Raw genomic sequence first — 20,476 nt, forward strand, 5'->3', positions numbered from 1 at the left:
TTTGTTGGCCTGCCTGTACTGGTTTGCATCAAGGGACAGTATTCAATAACTTGCCTATGTACGAAGTGCATTTAGTCGCTTGCGTTAAAAGACATACCCTAAAACTTCTGCATTAAATGCCTTGTGCACAGACTTGCCCTGACTGACGCATTCTGGTCAAGGAGTGACAATGCTGCAGCAACCTTTGAAACAGTTTTTTGAGACCATCAATATTTAACCATAATTTACACCATCAACATATAACCATAATTAATCATTTAAAAAAATTAAAGATAACTAGGCTATCTGTAAATGTCAATCCCCAGATTTCCCAAACAATTCTCACACTTGAAGATTTTTTTAAATAATGATCAAGGAATTTTTTTAATTCATTTTGTTTCAATATTACAGAAAATGTTATGGTACAGAGTTGTTCAATATTTTCTTTCCTTTAATAATCTCCACATGAATGCTGGTACACTAGTATCTGTACAAGATCAGTCTTTGATTTTTTTTTTCTGTACATTTTTAAATGTATTGGTTAAAAAGGCTGTCAGCACTTAAGGAAGCAAGTTTTTGTTGTGTTTGTTCAAATAAAAGGTATCGGGTTACTGCCCAAGAGTACTGAGCCGGGTGGCTGCCGGGAAGCCATTCGTGAACTTGGCAGCTAGGTGGCGCCCTGCCTGCCATGCCCACGGGCAGCCACTCGGCTTTTGGCACTGTGCACATAAACACAAGGTACAGGGTAAAGAACAAGCAAGCTCTTCTGTGAAGCGGTTAGGAAGCATACTAAGGCGAACAGCAGTGTCATCTAGGCTAGTATAAAGGAAGCAGACAGCCTTATTAAGAGCATAAGTATCCGTATTTCAAAGATGAGAAAAACACAAGTGTCGCAGGCACCTACTGCTGTCTACTAAAAGCTACTGCTCTAAGATCTAGCATTGAACACACAAAGCAATTGCAATGAAGGAAAAAGTTGCCTTGAATTGATATAATCAGAATAGAATATTTATAAGAGTTTTTTTTAAAAGGTATTATTTTTTAATTCATTTTTTAAATTAGTTCAAGATGTAGACTATACTGTTCAACTTTATCCAAATCATAAAAACTAGCTGTGCCGTTGCATATTACAGGATACAGTCAATGATATGTGGACATGCATCAAAAGCGCTTCTCCAGCCGGGACCATCATAGCCGGCCGATGACCATGACGTCCACCACCTCGCCCTTGTGAAGCTCCACGTACTGCTCGGTCTTTGGAGGTAGCATCAACAGTCCATTGGCACTGCGCATACTCATCAGACGACTGCTCACCTGATTTCCTGCGGGATCACAAAGAGAGAACTGTTCAATGATTGAAGTGATCAGAAATCCCTGATGGGTCTAGAGAGGATGCACGTGTTCAAAAAGGCTTTGCCATTTTTCTGTGCCATCAAATCTTGTATGGCAATTTTTCCCTCTACTTTACATGTGGTTCTCGTTAATAATTTAGTTTGGTCGTAGACTACAGTTTCTCTCCATTATACCAAACCTTTGGCTGTCATTCACTGTTTCCCACTGATGCAAAACCGTGCATGAAACCCAAGAGGAAATTAGAGCCCAAATATTTCAAAATGCTAAACCTACATATATTCTTGGAAGAGTGTCTTAATGGTTGAATATTTCGGAGCCTCCTCGTATGACCAACACATCCATTCTAGTGGCCGAACGATCTAGTAAACCCCCTCCTCTGCAGAATACATTGAGGAACTGAGCGGTGAAGTATGGACTCCAAATTGTGCCACGCTCTCTACAACACAAACAAAAACTTTACAAAAAAAAAACTTCTCGGATGGCAATTGGATATTTGTTACGGGCTATTAGAATACTTTTACAAAGTACAAGCTGCACAGTAGAGTTGAACCATTCTTTAATTCCATCTTGGTGTCTGGAGGGCAACAGTCGGCACAAATTCTGTTTATCTATATGTTACTCCAGCCTGGCTTTTCCAGGCATGATCAGGGATTCTCGGTGTAAGTGGTACCTCCTAAAGGGATTCGCTAGCGAAAAAAAGCAAAACGTTTTCTTTAACTAATCCAGCGTTGCCAAAAATAAGCATTCAAAAATATCTAGCTGATGACAATTGAGTTTTGAGAGTTACTAGGACACCATTCAATAACTGGCTGGTCACATCTGACATCGGCTGCATGAATTACTGTGTTAATTTGTAGGGAAACCTAATTTTGTCTTAGGAATTCATGTTGCCACATAAACTTGCAACAATTACCCAAGTAAAATGCATATTCAATTTTTCAGCACTCAAAGAGTAGGCGCAACCAAGTTTTCAAACCTTGAAACGAGAGATTTAGCACGGTGCCTCTGTAGGCTAGTGAGCTATGTTACTGACGGAGTTCACTATTACGTTCTACATAGTATTTGTGATTTTTCTGTGGAGACTTAATGGATCTCCACATTTGGTTATTGCCATAGTTTTTACCTTCCTTCCGTTATTCCACATCCAGATGAATCTGGAATTCCTGATAGGTGCCATCTTTCTTGCGATTGAAGTTTTAACTTCCATTTTCACTATTTCTTATGTTCTAGCCAAATGTTTTCCTATATCCTAATATGAATATTACTTCGTTTATTGATGTGTGCAAAATTGTCTCATTAGGGGGTCACGACTGACGAAAGCATATCTCTCTGCTTTGACACAATATAAATCCAGTGGAAAATAGATTTTGGAAACCCACTCCTTGATTACAACTCGCAGACTCTGCGCCCACGTTCTTTCATCATACATGTTTTCGTTGTATTCACATAATCTATCCTAGCATTCAGGTTTTTTTCTTCACTTTGTTGGCTTCTACAACCCATGACGACAAGATGATAGGTCTTCAAGCGTACGTGCTGGCCAGCTTTTTATAGGCTCTCTGTACAGAGTGCTCATTTTCATGTTAGGCAAATGCAATGCCATCAAAAGACCTTGAAAGGCGGGCATAGGAAAATACACCTGTTCAACAGACCTGCTTGAGCTGAACTGTCAGCTATGGCGCAAGCCTTGGCATGAGAAGACCTACAAACAGCAGGGCGAAAGAGCGATCTCCACACGACACTTTGTTGGAGTGGCATCGATACACAACTGTGCCCTAATGCCGCAGGGATTCTCCTGCCCTCTTTTCCCTTCACTCATTCTATTCCTCTCACTCTCTCTTGCAGAAACATGCAATTAAATAATTGGCAACCACATGCACTAGAATATAAAAAATATAAATAAAGGGGTGGCCGAGCAACTCAGACACATCACTCTTGCCACGTGCATTCCTTCTCGGACGGCAGAGCACGTGATTAGGGACAAATGCCACCACCCATAGTGCAGGACAGTCAATGGATGGCGTGGGCTGACCGTCTGCCCCAAGCTGAAAGCTGCAGGGACTTGAAGCAAATTGTGAAAGCCACTTAATCAGAGCAAAGAAAAAAGAGAGACTGGCCAAAAGCACCCGTATTTATGCATATATCTAGGCATTTTATTACTTGTTTTTTGGGGAAACATTAGGCTGCCGATAAAGTTGAAGAGGTGTCTTGGCTAAACCTAAAAATAAAGATGGACTTAGGAAAATAACCATTAATGTTGCCTCTTCAGAGTGTCAAACATATAGTTTGGAGCGCAACCAACTACAATAGTTAGGGGCGACAATAATGTAATATATTTGCCTATATTCTGCAAATATAACCATAATGGTTAAATGTTTAAAAAACAAAAACGGCACTAAGTTTGTTCCGAGATTATTGGTGTCTTCAAATATCGTTTTTATCTGTTCGCTGCCTTAATTACTGTTATTTTGTCATAAACAAAATTAATCCCCACCTATCTGGGAATCGACACCATGGGTTCACAAAATTATTTTGAATCGTCTTCCAATTAAATAAATAAAGGTTACTGGTGATTTTACTCCAAGTAAGATTTTAGCCAAACAGCCTTCCTCTGTCCATGCTCATTCCCCATCTGAGCAAAGGGCTTGGGTGGAAGTTACATGCTCAATGCATGGCTAAACCATACCCAATTCTAGGTAAGTTTGAAGAAATGTGCTTTGTTTCTGAAACCAGGGATCGCCACAAAGCTGGGGTTACAAGTCCTGGTCGCGGATAGGTCTAAGAAGCAGATCTGACGTGTCTAGGATGGGGCATGGATCAGCTCTTCAGGCACCTAGGTTCGGTGATGTGTGTGGATGGGCCCTGCATCTCCTTCTGGGTGGGGTTGGGGGGGCCGGTGCAGGCTGAATTCCAACATGTCGGAGTTACAACACTTGTTGAAACAGGAAGGCGCCACCAGTATCATTCTGCACGTGCTGCTTCATCAAAGCTTGTGGACGAACTTCAGAGAAAAGTGCTGGAAGGGATACGGAACCCCTGTTCCAACTGATCAGGAATGCACCCCTTAGGACGAGGATGCCACTGCGCACCCACGGCACGCCGATGAACAACTCTGCACTTCCAAAGAAGCAAACCGGTCTCCAAGATGATCAGTGGCCAACCGCCGAAAATGGAAGGAGACCCCTCCCTGCCCACTTCTCCAAGACTCTAGGTCTTCACGGGGTTAGGGTTTGATCCTTAATTCACCTGTGCAGGTAGGTCACACCAAAGCTGATGACTTGTCCAGTGGATGGTTAAAGGGGTGTTATACTCACTGATGAGACCAACTTCGAGGTCACCTACCACCTTGCATGAATTCTGCCCATTTTCTTACTGATGGAAAACATACATGTTGTACACCATCACCCTCTGTGAGAAGGAATGACAGCACCGTTATGGAACTCAAGGTGGTTTCCCATCCAGTCTCAAAAAAGTCTGTCAGCCTTTTATGTTCCTGGACCCTTGCAAAGGGGACCATTTACGTCCAGGGAGCCATATTGTCTAGAACCACTAAGGTCATCCAAGGTGCAGTACTATCTCCTGGATAGACCAGTAGTGAAAATGTTATGGCTTCGGGCGACTCGCGAAGTTAAACAAACTTCTTTACTGACTATTGATAACAGGAAATTGCGCTACAGTAGGAGAAGCAAAACCAAGGCTCATCCTGCACCAATTAGATATTAACTGGGAAGAGGTCGCCAACCAATAGGCACATGGTACTAAACAATGAAATAATACTGTAAATTTCACAAGTTTCGAGGAAAAAGATCACAAACCTCCTTTTCAATAATTGCCATAACCGTACAGTGACCATCATTACCAGGTCTGCACAGATGAAAGCCACCGTCACAATATCTTTTATTTTTATACTTTTCCATAATAATTACGACAAGCCCCCTCCATAAAGAGCGGCATCAGTAATACTGGTTGGTCCTATATCACAGACCTCGGGAACTTTCTGCAGTCTTCCCAAATAGGGAGATGAATTAAGAACTGGATAGAGGGAATAAGGAAAATCAGACTCCTTTTAAACCGAGATCAGACGTAGCTCTAAAGCATCTTTTTGAGCCTCTCAGTTACCAAGTTGATTAACAAGCAGAGATCCTGCAAAAGCCACACGAAAAGGCATGAACAGAACACATGGGATGGTCTCTGTTTTGGCACAATCTCAGAAGCCTCTGACCTTCTGGACTCCAGGGTGTCTATCTGAAGGAAAGGATGGGAAGATGGAATGACAGGGGAATCGGAAGACTGTGAGCTGTCAAACGTTGCCAGATAACGACAACCTAGGTCAAGAGATGCTAACAGCTGAACATGTGGACTCCAAGCGAGGTGCCAACCATCTTGATAGATGCAGCTGTAAAATGGTAAAGGACTCAAGTGGTCAGGCCGAGTTTCTTGAACCAAAAGCTTGTCACTGTCTTAGGTCAGCTGCACAAGAAGCTCTTTGCCACGCTGCAGCTGAAGCCAGTGGCATCTTAAGGGGTTGAGCTGTTGTAGCAGCCATCTTACATCTGCCCAGAGCCTCACCAGTTGGTAAGACGACACATTCGAAATTGAATGGGAGATTGTGCACTTTTTTATGCATGTATTGGCTAACGTAGTCAGGGAAAAATAAAGGCCATGATAGTGAGATGACAGCACATAATTTGCATTTACTGCCCTCACTAATCAGAGGGAAAGTTATTTTGCAACCAGCACTTTACGGGCTGGGACTTGCAGGTCTGCTTTCACTGTTAAAAATAAGAACCTGGAGATCAAAGTATTTGCAAAATGTTTTGGTTAAAAGGCAGAACTAGCTAAAACTGACAAAAACATTGGGCTAGTGGAAGCTAGTTTATGTGTAATTGAGAGATAAATACAGCTGAACCACATAAACCACATTTGAGTGTTTTAGGTACAAACACACACAACTCTTCAATGCATGGACTTGGTGTTCTATTCTAGTCCCTCACCATACTTGGAAAAGTATGATTTTTTTTAAACAAGAGACTGTTACCACTGTAGACCCAACCAGGCACAAACGTAAAACCCTGCCTGAGATTGAGCATGGTTGGCTCCAAGAGTCATTAGAACATTTGACATGAGGCCCATCACCCTTGCCCGTATACAGGAATCCACAATAATAATCTCTTATGATGCTTTTCTTTAACCCTCTCTCCACACTTCTGTACTTTAAGCAGGGAGAGGAGTTGACCCAACGGCTAGGGCGCTCGACCTCGGACCTGGGGAACTGGGTTCGAGTCTCGGTAATGACGCTAAACATCCTGTGAATTTGGGCAAATCACTTAATCTCCCTGTGCCTAACAAAAATGAATGTGTGTCCTCATGTAACGTAACTGGTGCTATGTAAAGCGCTCTGATACCCGATTCGGATTAAGTTTGCGCTATATAAAAACTCTGCAAAAGCAAAAAAAAAAAATATATATTAATGCACCAATAGCTTCAGTAGCTTGGATACTGGCACACAGAAAGCAGAACATCTGAAACAAGTAAGTATAACTGTTGCATGACTGCATCATACACCAAATATCTACTAAGCATGCGGCAAATACAAAGATAGCGGACACCAGATGGGCTCATTAAGGCATATACCCCTCATGTGACTTTACTCACTAGAGAACATACCGCGATCTCAATCTGAAATATTTACATTTTAAAAATGTTGTGATGCACAGAAACACTTTGATTCAAAACACAGCCTGAACCTAGCTCCACTTGAATGCCATTAACAGGCTAAAGCCATGGCTGAAAGACTCTTGTCAGTTTAAAAAGCATGTTTGGAAAGTGAGAGTAAATCTTTTTGAACTGCCCAGTGGCAGCCAGGGTCTCTGATATGCCCCACGCTAAGGATAGAGAGGATCTCCTTCAGATACCACCAGCACAGAACTGGAAGAGTGCGCTGCTGGTGCCAATAGTGTTTTTAAATCACTGTTAAAAATAACAAAAATGTGTTGTGAATCTCATTCATTTTTGTGGGTGAAATACCTAATTAAGGAAAAAATTCTGAAGGTAATTCACAAAAATAGTTTATGAAAGGGGGATGTGTGTAACTATTATTATATTCTTTTTGAAGTAATCTCCGTATTTGTAGAACATATTTTACAGATTTGAGTTTTCAAAATCCTATTAAAATGAACATAAAAATGAGGAATCAAATATTTATTTCGAAATGCATTACGTTCACTTTTCTGCGAGAGAACTGATTATTCAAAAACAATTTTGAAGATATTTTTTTTTTAAATATGGTTTATGGAATGGCATGGAACTTATTATGAAATAACTACTTATGCTAATGCTAGCTATTATGGAATCATTGTAATTGTTTTTTCACACAGGAGGTGTTTTTAATTAAAATAAATGTTGCGGTAAGCATTTTTTTTTTTAGAAAGTGTAGCACAAAGTTCTGCGATCCTAAGTACAATGCTCCATACACGGCCAAAATGAGCCACGAAAGGCTGTTGATGACTTGTAGAAATTTTTGCTAGGATTACCAGTCACCTATGTCAACAGAATAAATACATGCTGTCACATGCAGAGTTGAGCTAATGCCAACAAATGCAAACCTAAATACACAAACATCATTTAAGCATGCTCAGATCAGCCGTCATTCTTGTGGTGCCATGCTGGCACGCGTATGGATGTTAAAAATAGAAAAATCTATTCTGCTCAGGACTACAGCGATCTGGTAAAACAGAATGTGCAAATCCTATGACAATTCATAGTCAGTCGCTGACATTTTGTTAACAGTTTGCAATCAATCTACTCTTCAAAAGATAGACAAAAATGAATTATCACTACATTGATAGACGTTTTCTAGCATACACTGTATAAACTCGTGAATGTGAAATAAATTACCTTGCAGAAAGTTAGTGAGTAATCGTAAAAGCATTAACAAATGTGTGAGTCATACAGTTATGAGAGATGATACAACTGGGGGAAAAACAAGGCTACCTTATCTTAAGTACTCCACTTCTGTGAAAGCTTACAGCAGGATGTACATGCAAAGGACTTACTAAAACAGTAAGAAATGCCCTCAATTGTACAAACAACGATAATTCTTTTCCTTGCATCCAGATGAGTTACACCTCAAGATCTCAATGCACCAACCTGTACTCTGTGCCCAAGGCAGTGGTTCTTGGTGATGCCAAGTCAGTATGCAGCGGTGATATTCAGGCCGAGGATCCAGCTTCACATCACACGATAACTGGAGAGGAGATCCAAGGGAGACAACATTTCCAATCAGATTCTTCCTCTAAGCTGAAATATATTCCCTCTCACCCCGCAAGCAGGCTACACTTACCAGAAAGATGGGCACACAAACATTATTTTGTTATGTTATTGGTGTTTTTGTAGCGCGCATGCCACCCATACTTTGGTAAATTTGCAACAATAAAAAAGGAATCACCACTGTGGTCAACGAGATGGAGCACGTGAGATCACATTAACAAGGAGTCACAGGGGTCTCTGCATTTTCAGATCATCTTCAAATTAGGTTTTAGGCCAAAGCCCCATTCAAATTAGCCATACTCCACTCCCATCTCTGCCACACCTTTGACTACACACCGCCTCTTACCCCCGCCCCACCACCACCTATGCTTGTAAATTCCAAATGTGGATGAAGTTCTAGGCCGGAAAAGGTTTACTTTATCTTTTGACAGAAAACACTCCAAATTTCTTGAAATGTGGATGAGTATTTCTCAAAACATTCATTTTCCATTTGCTGTGAGAAATTCTAAATGCCTGGACATCCATCACTGTTTTTGTTGCCATGTATGGTGCTGTTGGAAGGTAAGCGCCTCTTTCTGCATTCGCACCCGCATTTTAAATCCAATGTACTTTCCAACAAATATCCACTACTGCGCACCGCCTGCTAAAATGATACTTCTGTGCACATTCTTACATGCTTTTCAGCCATAAGAAGAGGTTTGTTTTAGAACCTAGTCACACAAAATGAACTTTACAACTCAAAGGCAACAATTCTCAATTAAGTAGATAAAATAAATCACTTGACAGTTTTTGTTTAGGATTTAAGTTCAAATGCACCAAAATTAACCCTCCAAATTGACTGCGAAAACATACTTGGGTTCATTTGGGTGTTATAACACCGTATTTGGAGCGAAAAGTCATTGAACACACACACACACACACACACACACACACACACACACACACACACACACACACACACACACACACACACACACACACACACACACACACACACACACACACACACACACACACACACACACACACACACACACACACACACACACACACACACACACACACACACACACACACACACACACACACACACACACACACACACACACACACACACACACACACACACACCCCCACACACACCCCACACACACACACCACACACACACACACCACACACACACACACACACCCACACACACACACCCAACCTCAGTTTGTTAGTGGTTGCCACATCATAATTGTTCACCCCCCGCCCCACCCTAGACTACAACCAAATAGCATTAGAAAATGTGCTTGTTAGCAGATTTTTTTCAAATCCTTGCTTACCAGCAGGATTTGGAAACTGGGACCCTAAAACCGACTTTCTGAAGCTGCAAATGAACATTATGTCTATGTTGGTTTTGTGAATGAGGCACATTGATCTTTTTCTCCGTGGATTCAATCTATGAAGCATAAGGAAGTTTTTCAGCTAGAATAATAGATTTAACACTATGGTCTTGGAAAGACCACCTTGTTGCCTGAGCCACAGAATCATTAACTAATCACTAGTTTTGCTATTCAATTCATCCGCACAGACACAAAATGGCAGACCGTGCTTAGCTGACACTGGATTAAACTCGGACACAACAAAACAAGACTGTGGGAAAATAATCTAAGAGCAATTCTTGAAGTGATAAAAATATTACCCTAGCTTTGATGATAGTTGGCCGTGGATCCAGGATTCCCTGCATCTTTCTTAGTGCTGGTACAACAAAGAGGTTGCAGGTGACAACTGCTGACACAGGGTTACCTGTAAGACAACAGTAACAAGTTAAGCATGTGCCAAATCGCCACAAACGCACTCTTTCCATTAGACGCCTACGGCTACATATAGTAGGAGCAGAAAAAACAGATGTTGAAGTATTCATCAATGTTATCACATGCTAAATACATTTAACTGGAAAGTCCAAAGAGACAGCTCAAAGGGAATCTATTTCTGAAAAGAACAAAGCAGAATTTGCATTGACAATGATGCAAATTTTCACGCATGAGGAGAGAGGATTTGACAGTAGTGCTCAAGAGAAAATTCGGAAGGAAAAAACATATTTGAAATAGAACTATTACGAAAATCTCTAGCTTATTTGGACTGATTCAATAACAATCCGCAGAGACTATATTTTGCGAATTAATCAAAAGCATGCATCTGCATTTAAACATTTATACATATACAAGAGTAGTGTGCTGTTCCACCATGCCATCGTTTTCAAAATTGAAAAGGTGGAGTCGGTGAGACCAATTTGATCATGGAAGGTCCAATTTTTGGGATGCAATTGCCCTCAGCCACCTAGATGGCATGCTTCATTATCATGCTATCTCCTCGCTAGGTGGGGACTGCAATACTCAGCGGGCATCCAAAGGGGGGGTCTCTTAAGCGTAGATCTTTTTATTCAATCCTGTCCTGGTGTTTGCCACAGCACAGGCAAATGTCTTTCTATGTGAGCTGAAGAGGGGTGTGGGGGATAGGGGGAACTAATAAGGGTAATGGTGTAGTTAAAATTGGCTTTGGGCAATCAAGTCAATAAAAGCCATCTGTACAGTGCGTGGTTGCCTCAAACCGAGGCATCCCGGTGCTAAAAGCAAACTGACAAACAGACTCGCCAAGTACTATCTATACTTGATCAAAGAGCCAGGTTTTAAAATCCCTTCTGAAACCGAATTCAGACTTGGCCATATGCAGATGGATAGGCAGGGTGTTCCAAAGCTTAGCCGTGAGTACTGAGAAGGACCTACCACCACGTTGAGCCTTGGGATACGCAAAAGTCTCAAGTGAATAGATCTCAAAGTTCTCACTTGCTGGTACTGTCTGATCCTGTTTCTCAGGTATCTTGGCCCTTAGCCCCTAATGGCTCTAAATACCAAAGTCAGGGCTTTAAATTCAACTATCTTGGCCACCGGGAGCCAATGAAGCTGCTTCAGATTGGGGGGTGGGGGGGGGGGGGGGGGGGGGGGAAGATACGATGACGAAGGGATACCTCCCGGATCAACCTGGCCGCTGCATTCTGTATTTGTCTGGAGTCTGAGTCAGAAATGCCTGAAGTCCCAAATATAAACTGTTGGCGTAATCCAGGCGTGATGTCACAAGTGCATAGACTACGATCCTTCTTGACTCTACTGGCAACAGGTGCAGTAGTTTGACTGATCTGAGCTTCAGAATGCAAGACTATGTGATCTGCGGAATTTGGGTGGCAAAAGAGGGATCAGAATCTAGCATAATCCCTAAATTTCTAGCTGAAGTGGCCAGTATAGGTGGCGGATTCAATTCAGTAGGCCACTATAGACACAAAGGAGGGGGATGTCATCTGACTGAAAAAAAGCGTTCAAGTTCAAAGAATTGATGTCCATCCCTTTGGCAATTTCATTTAAGCACTCTTTGAAATTGATAAAGGCAGCCTCAGAATGTTCTTTAAATGAGAATGTAATCTGCATATTAAACAACCTTCACTCCCCAGGTCTCAATGAGGTAGGCTTAAGGGGCCAAGTAAAGGGTGAATGGCATCAGACTGAGGGCAGAGCCCTGTGGCACTCTCCACAAACCAACTGTTTAGGCAAAGATGAAAAAAGGCGAAGGAAAATCCGTTCTAGAAAAAAATCGAATCCATTCAGAGCCTCTCCGACTGTCTCCACAACTTCCAGAAGAGCGGTCTCCGTGCTATAGCCTGCATAGAAGCCGGATTGAGAATCATGAATCAAATCATTAGATTCAACAAAGGCAGACAGTTGACGATACAACAGTTTTTCCAAAATCATCGCAGGTGCAGGTAGCAGTGAGATGGGTCTAAAATTGCTAAGCACCCCGGGGTCCGGGTTAGGCTTCTTTAGCAATGGCAGTAGGAATGCCTGTTTCCATAATGTGGCAAAACAGCCGGATTTCAATGAGGCATTCCAGATCTTAATAGGATTTACAGTGTGGGCAGCTAGTTTGAGAAATTGAGGAGGGCAGGGATCCTCTGGTGAGTCAGCTGCTCCACAAGAGAGTCTATTTCAGAGATTGGGCCGAATTCCAGTAACACAGGTGCTGGACGGTCAGACGATATCAGAGGTCCAACTGAACCACCTACTGATGAGAATGTTGAAAAAACGTTTATGAATCTTTTCCTAAAAAAGCTAGTGCATAAGGCAAGGAACGGATGGAAAGCACTCTTTGCGTCCTCCGGTGTAGTAAAAGATTTTACAACATTACAAATGTCCCTGGACGAATTAACAGAATTTGCAATACGGAGTGTGAAATACTCTCGCATCATTCGCCGCTTTAGCTTGCACATTTTTTAGAGTGCCACCTTATAGGCAAGATTTTAGCTGCCGTGTCATAAGGCCCAACACCGCTCCAGCCTTTCACAGAGGCTTTTTCCTGCTCTAACGTTTTCAAAAAAGACAGAAAGCAGACTGCTTAGATCCATTAGCTGTTACTGGTTTTAGGGGAGCAATCAGGGCCAGCGCCTTAGAGATCCAGGGTTTGAAGAGGATCGAATCCCTGTCAGGATTGCCTGGAAAAGGCCAGCAGAGTTGATTCAAGAGAGGGCACAAAGGATTCCCTAGTATCGCTATGCCAATTCCTCCTCCTTTTCAGGTGCTATCTTTATCTCTGGCTTATTGTCCATGCCAAAAAAGGTGAACCGAACAAGAAAATGATCTGTACATATCAGGCGCAAGAGGACCTCAATATGAAGGCCGGTGATATTAGAAAAAATGTAATCCAGTATATGTCCCGCTTTATGGGTAGATGTGGTGACTAGCTGGGTCAGATTACTGCCCTCCAGTGTCTGAGGCAGCTGGGAGGCCTGTGGACAATTTGGGTCATCGACATGCGAATTAAAGTCTCCCAGTACCATAAAGTTGGCATATTGTAAGGATAGTTGAGCGATCGTGTCACACAGTTCAGGGAGGCCACTTTTCGGGCAGTCCGGGAGTTTATATACCAACCAGCTGGCGAAAGAAAAAGAGGGGGTAGGTTTGATACAAAAAAGGAGGCCTTCTATGTTTCCAATTCGACCCAGCCTGGATGTCAATACTTCGCACGCATCCCTGAGGATAATGGCAACCCCACCCCTTCCAACTCTGATCCCACCCCTTGGTGCACGGGATCCAATACCCGGAGGGAGTGGCCATGGCAAGATCTAAGTTCGAGCCATCTTTCAGCCAGGTGTCAGTGAGAAACATCATATCCCAAGTATTGTCCGAGAGGGAACGCCTGAGGCAAGCTCTAAAGCTCGCCACTCTGTGCGGTCTTATTTGGCTGGACAACTCCAGAATCAAGCATGGTAGTGGCCCCTAAACTAAAACCACAGGCCTTACAACTAAAAGCAGCACTCCTCGCAACAGGCTCATAGTGCGGGGTAGCATAACAAGGGCTGACATTCAGGGCAAGGAGAGCCTCTCTAGAGAGGGAGCATGCCGGATTAGATAAAAGGCCAGCATGGCTGGTGCTGGACGCGATCTGGATGCGGTTGCCTTAAGCGCGCGTCCACAACCTGGAACTCCTTAAGTAAGGCTTGGGACCTGGTCTCAACAACTAGACCACTAACCCAAGCAAGCTGTCGACCACGAAGTGACCCGTCAAATGGAGAAAAGATGGTGCTGTGCTCGATCCTAGCAGTTGGGAAAAAACTGCAACACGTAGCAGGCATAGTAGAAACCTCCCCTTTACAGAAACAAAGCAGAGGTTCCCCAAGCCCCACCTCGCCCCCCCAAGAGCTCCCTCCAACCCCCAAGAACCTGCCCAAACCCATGGCAGTCCGTAAAAAGACCCACAGGCAGCTTCCAACACAACTGCACCAAATTAGTTAAAATACTATTCTCAATACAGGTGTTCTTTTAAAAATAAACAGATTATTAATAACAAGACAGACAAATTAGGACCGGTTGTTCAGGAGTCCGCTTTCTACGTTTTATTCCTGGTGAATGTCCGTACCGAGGTTAAAAACAAAACGTGAACCCGGTGGGTATAGTGATGAGCCCCTGGTTTCACAGTGCAGTGGTTTCATGCCCCAGTCGCCTGGAGGGTCAGACGCATTTCTTCAGAAACAAAAGCAGCGGAAACCCTAATGTACTAGGTTCATTATCAGTACCAATATCGTATGGGAAGTGGCATTAAATTATGGTTTTGGTTGCAAAATAAATGTGATAATCCAAAGTATATAATGCAACTTAAAAGACTTCCATGGTGCCTCCATGACTGATTTGGTCAGAATGTAAGGTCCTTTAGGGTAAGCCTGAGCTGCTGGCCCTTAAACCAATTTGTGCGGAGGGAGTGGAGTGGGTATTCTATCCTGCTTCTGAGATCCCTGGAAGACAAGATGGGTGAGGTCAATTGCATCCCAAAAATAGGATCTTCCGTGACTAAACTGGTGACACAGGCGGAACAGCACACTACACTCATTTATGATTTACTTTCCAAGGACAATGTGTTCTGGACAGCACAAAAAGTGTCCTCTCCTTCTCCTCTATGGTAATTTATTTAAAAATGTTTAGCCTGCTTCATTGCTTGAAAAAAAAATTAAAGCATATCCTACATTAGGAGCTCCAAGGCATGACTGTAAAGAACTTTAATATGAATGAAGATAGCATGAAATTATGAGACTGATACTTGGAAGGAGGATGTGGCATCTCAGAACTTTCATTTACTTTTGACAGGTCCATGTGACTCACAAAAAACTTGTAAACAGAGAATATGTATCTGCTTTTTTATGGGAGCATACTTCAAATCAGTTAATGCAGTAATTTCTGATGAACAAGTTACTTGGCTTTGGCAACGCCGTATCTGGTACAAACTATCTAGCTGCAGATTCCTTCACTTAGAATATTCCCCAGGTGTCAAACTGAATCTGGAAGATTTTCAAGCAGTTATCACTGAGCACCAGTAGGTGGCGTTGTTTGGTTCTGCATGGTGTCATCTGTGCCGGAAGTGACGTGACACATAGGTGCAAACTTGGCACGCTGATGTCAGTTACTTTTGCGACAATGCACACCAGGAGTGTGGAGCCATGATGAGCACTTACTACTGGTGACACAAATTAAGGCGCTTAAAAGGGTGTTCCATACACCATTATTGGTTCACTGATTGGGGAGGATGGGAGAGTCAGTAAGGAAAAGGCGGCTAGATAGTCACTCTAAAAGATAAGGTATTACCGAAGAGTTGATCGGCCATCTGGAATTCTTTTGTGCGGTCAAGTTCGAATAACAATGCTCTTTTTGGGTCCCAACGGTGGAGGTGGAGCAAAAGGTAGGCTGGGTGATGTTCTGTCCTACATGGAAGGGAGTTACAACCTCCAGAAGGAAAGAGGCAGGTGTCCGTAGAACTAGCTTGTCCGGATAAAAGGTGGTATAAAGGAGGGTGCGTAGGGATCCCTTGCAGTTCACTGACCCTCCTGGCCGATGTCATTGCCCCTAAAACGGCAGTGTTTATAGTCAAGAGCCTAAGAAGACAATTGTGCAGAGGCTCGAATGGTGCACAAATGAGAAAGGTGAGGACTAGGTTGAGGTCCCACTTAAGCATGATGAAGGGTGTAGGTGAAAACAGACTGCAGGCCTTTAAGGAACCTAGCCACAACAGGTGACTTAGAGAAGGTTGGTCTGGCAAATGCAAGAAGGCCAAGATGGCAGAAAGGTAACCTTTAACTGTGCCCACAGCACAGCCCTGCTGGCCCAAAGACAATAGGGGTCAACATTGTGGGAATTAGACCATGACACAAACCTGTCCCAATGGCAGGCGCATACAGACTTGGTGGCGCCGCAAGCCCACCGACAAAGAACTTGCTCTGCCTAGTGAGTCGGTCATGTTGAACTCAAAGCTTATGGTGACTTTGCTGCAGCAGTAGCCTGGCTAAGTATGGATCGGGCCTCCTCTAAAACCATAGGCAGCACTTGCGCAAACGAGTCCCATATTGTATGGGAATAACTGCCCAAAAGGCACCAGTGTTCACCAACCACAGTGCTAGGCTGGCGAAGGATAACATTCTCTTGCCAACGTTTTCCAGCTTCTTCAATTCCCTATCCAGTGTAGTGTTAGGAAATGAGCCTGGGGCGATGGGGCTAATTTTGGATATGGATGCTTGGACCACCAAGCTGTCCGGTGTGGGGAGCTGGGTGAGGAAACTGGGATCCTCAGGAGCGGGTAATGGCGACGTGCAATCGTCCTATGCACAGGAGCCCCTGTGCAGGGCTTGGACCAGGACCCAAGTAGGACATCTGTAAGGGCTTCATTAATTGAGAGAAGGGGCTGAGAAGGGGAAACTCCTGACTGAAGGAATTCTATCAAGACATTTGTCTTGACTGCCACTGTGGGCAACTGAAGCTCCAAAACCTCAGCCGCCCTACAAACCACCATCGAAAAGAGGCTCCCTACTCCGTAGCCACAGTAGGAGGAGAGGCCAGGCCAGTGTCAGATGAGGTGGCTAACACCAGGGGGCAGCTTCTTCGCTAAGGCGGAGGAGCATCGCCCCACTGGTTTTCAGCACTGCAAAAAGGGAAAAAGAAAATGATAAGCTGTAACTATCATTTTAGTTTTCCATGCGAAGGCAGTTCTGCGGGCGGGCTGGATTGCTCGCAGAGTATGGGGAGGAGTGGTTGGGGCACTTTCTAAGTGCACATGATGGTTTGGCCGGCCGTATTGGGCCGGCCAAACAGTTATGAGCACTAGCATGTTCTCCACCGGCCTGTAATGCACAGCCTGGGTGGGGAACATGCACACTATCTGTCTGTGCGCCAAACCACGACGGTCTGACTAATCACGATGCGGCTTTCATGGTGACAGCAGCATCATGATTGGCTTAGGGGAGTCTAGGAGCATGTGTGCTTCTGGATCATACAGAAGCAGAGGATGGAGGAGAGGCGGCCGGCAGGCAGCTAAGTGATCTTTTCTTTTTTTAAACCCCACCAGCGCCACTACTACTACCTGGGAACAGCCGCCACCCACTGGCCTCTACCAGTTCCTCATACCAGTTGTCCTGTTCTTCAAGAAGCTGGTAACCAGAAGGGTACATTGTGCCCTCACAAATTCGTCTCCCTCTCCAGGCCTGTCAAAATATTAATTTTGCACTAAGAGGGATGTGTATGCCCAGACGTGGGTCCCTGCTCACTGTGCCACTGTATTCAAGCTAGCCTGGCTGATGAGGGGGTGATACTACGAAACCGGTCCCAGGATGCTTGTTTCTGGTCCAGAGAGGACCCAGCTTGGCAGTTCAGGCTGGACTGTTCCCATTAGGAGCAGGTTCAAGACTGATCTGCATATGGCTGGGTCCAAACTGGGGTGGCGTAGTGAGCAAAAGAACGATGGATTTAACCCATATCTTTTGACTGGGGGTGAATGTTTGATTTATTCAGCATTCCGTCCATCATTTATTGCTGCAGCAATGTCACATAAATAAGGCACTGGTTCTGCTCTGGGAAGCATAGACCCGGTTGTAGCAGGAGTACGATGACGCCGCTCTGGCTCTGTGTCAGAAATAACAATGGGGGTGGTGCTGCAGGGGTTGCCAGCACTAGACTGAGCATCGAGGAAGATCTTTGTCTCCCCAACAGCTCTACTCCGGGTCCAGCATGGTCCCACCGTAGGACCCAACTATCACCGAGGAAGAACATGCCAGTGTGGATACAGTTGGGGCCCGAAGGCGCTCCAGTGAGGTAGGGCCGGGTGACCCAAATAGGAGGCGCATGGCTTCATAAAAACTCTTTTGGCTGGGGGGGGGGGGTTGCTCCAAGAAAATGGGGGAAATGCAGAGTGGACCCAGTTACAGGTTACCCTGTCTTGCGGGCCTCGAGTTCCGATGCTCCTATGTCTCGAAGACTTCGACAGATGCAGTGAAGTTGAAGACTTCTTTGACTGTTTGTGCTTGTAAGACTTACCCGACAACTTGGAATGAGATGAACCTAAGAAAGAGCTCCAAGGGACCTTCCACATGAACGGGACCTAGAGTGATGCAGAGTCGACCAACGTCGGGTGGAGAGGAGCTTGAGGGACGGCTCCCTCAGAACCCATTAGGATGCAGTCTTTGCAGGTCTTGGAGTCGTGGTCTCGCTTTAAACACCACAAACACACCAAGTGGGGAATCTGTTACGACATTTGCCTTTCACAGGCGTCACATGGTTTGAAACCAGACGGCTTCTTGGGTGCATACCTTCAAACCAGAAAAAAAAAAATCTCAAAAAAGGTCAACAAAACATCAAAAAAAGCAGTTGTAAAGTGACTGAGGGGTAGTTCAGACTGGATCTGCGCTATATAGCGTGGAAAAAGAAAGAACTGATGTCAGCATGCCGAGGTGGTGCCTATCTAGGTACCGCGCACGCCACTTTCGGCACAGACGATGCCACCGCCACTCAGAGCTGAAGGACACCACCTACTGAAGGGCAGGGGTACTACTTGAAAAACTTCCGGATCCAGTCTGAAGCCTGGGGATTTTTCCAAAGTAAGGAATCTGTGACTAGAATTTCTATCAGATATAGGGGCATGCAAAAGAAAATCACATTCGCCAGACACTAGGAGAGGGCCAGTTTGGTCATAAACAGCACTTAAATTTGAATTTAGTTCTTTTACGTGTGATCCTAACTGCGGCAGATGGGGGAACAGAGGGAGACCAAGATTAAGCATTTGCACTTTCCCTAGGTTTTCAACAGGGTCTTTATTGAACACTGACCAACAAAGCTGTCGAAGAAAACGAAAACACTCATGTTACGTTCTAAAAATAATTTGTAAAGTATAGGTAGAAGAGATTGTGTGTGAGAGAGCGAGAGTTACGTTTTCACACACTTTAAGACGTTTGTACTTAGGTGAGGTTTCATTACATCACTGTAAATCTAAAATGTTTCTCAAGACTGTAATCATCCACGAGAACTTACCTGGAAGTGCAAATATTATTTTTCTCACGCCGTCCAAGTCCATTGTGGCAAAAGTCGTTGGCAGGCTAACAAAAAAACCAAAAAGTAGGTGCACTTAATTGATACTTGCAAAGTAGTCATGCTCACAATGCTGGGTTGTAATTGCCATTTAGTTCTCATAAGTGATGACACAGAGTGTTTAACTGAATCCAAACGAATTCGCATTACGAATGCCACAAGGTTTTAATTTGGGCTTGAATTACAATCAATCTATTTTTTTTTTTTAACTATTTCTACGAACACAGATCTATTTTGATGGCGTTAAGGGAAACAAACTGACTCTTGAATAATCTGTATTTGTGCTGAAACTGTACACCTTTGAGGTATTTGTAGACACCCCCTGTGGCACCACTATGTGACATCAGCTGAACTCTGAATGACGCGCCTAGTATTAATCCTCACACATTCAAAGTTGAAATAGGCCTTACCCTGGCTTCATAAACACCCGTCCAAAATGTATCTGAGCGTGAAGGTCGATATCCAGCACCTGTTTGAGATAGTCCTAATAAATAACAAAGAGGGGGGGGTGGGGGCGGGAGGGAATACACAATTTTAGTTCTTCAAAACCAGTCACATTCATGTGAAATAACCGTGTCAGACATAAATATAAGATACAGGTTACATACAATAAAGTGAAATCAAGTAACCACCTCTAGTTGTTGCATGGTGCAGTCCACATTACATTTAACATACCCATAACACAACCTACCTTTTCACCCATGGACACGCCCCCCGATGTGATGATGACGTCAGCGCGGCTTATACCTTCGTTCAAGGCATTAAGTAAGTCATCTGGGCTGCAGGAACACACAACACAAATTACCAAACACATTAATAGTTTGCACCAAATAGTACTTGAATACTTTTCTTTTTTTTACATAAAAGAAATGTAACTTTTACAGATTTGTAACCTCCACATTAACCAACTAACCACTGGGACTCACTGATTCAAGGCATTATATCA

At 43.7% G+C, this 20,476-nt stretch overlaps 1 protein-coding gene across 9 annotated transcripts in view; it reads right to left on the minus strand.

Moving 5' to 3' along the window:
• Positions 1–334: 334 nt before the first annotated feature.
• Positions 335–20,476, minus strand: part of GPHN (gephyrin) — a 1,582,310-nt gene continuing 1,562,168 nt past the window's right edge. For all 9 annotated transcript variants that reach the window (XM_085627214.1, XM_085627212.1, XM_085627211.1 and 6 more), the window contains 6 exons: positions 20,222–20,309; positions 19,941–20,014; positions 19,474–19,538; positions 10,290–10,393; positions 8,482–8,578; positions 335–1,301 (listed from right to left, as the gene is read on the minus strand). In XM_085627214.1, the coding sequence (XP_085483340.1) occupies positions 1,168–1,301; positions 8,482–8,578; positions 10,290–10,393; positions 19,474–19,538; positions 19,941–20,014; positions 20,222–20,309 (562 nt within the window). In that variant the 3' untranslated portion in view covers positions 335–1,167. The remainder of the gene's footprint in view (positions 1,302–8,481; positions 8,579–10,289; positions 10,394–19,473; positions 19,539–19,940; positions 20,015–20,221; positions 20,310–20,476) is intronic.

The sequence above is a fragment of the Triturus cristatus genome, chromosome 9, assembly GCF_964204655.1.
Source record: "Triturus cristatus chromosome 9, aTriCri1.1, whole genome shotgun sequence".
NCBI lineage: Eukaryota > Metazoa > Chordata > Amphibia > Caudata > Salamandridae > Triturus > Triturus cristatus.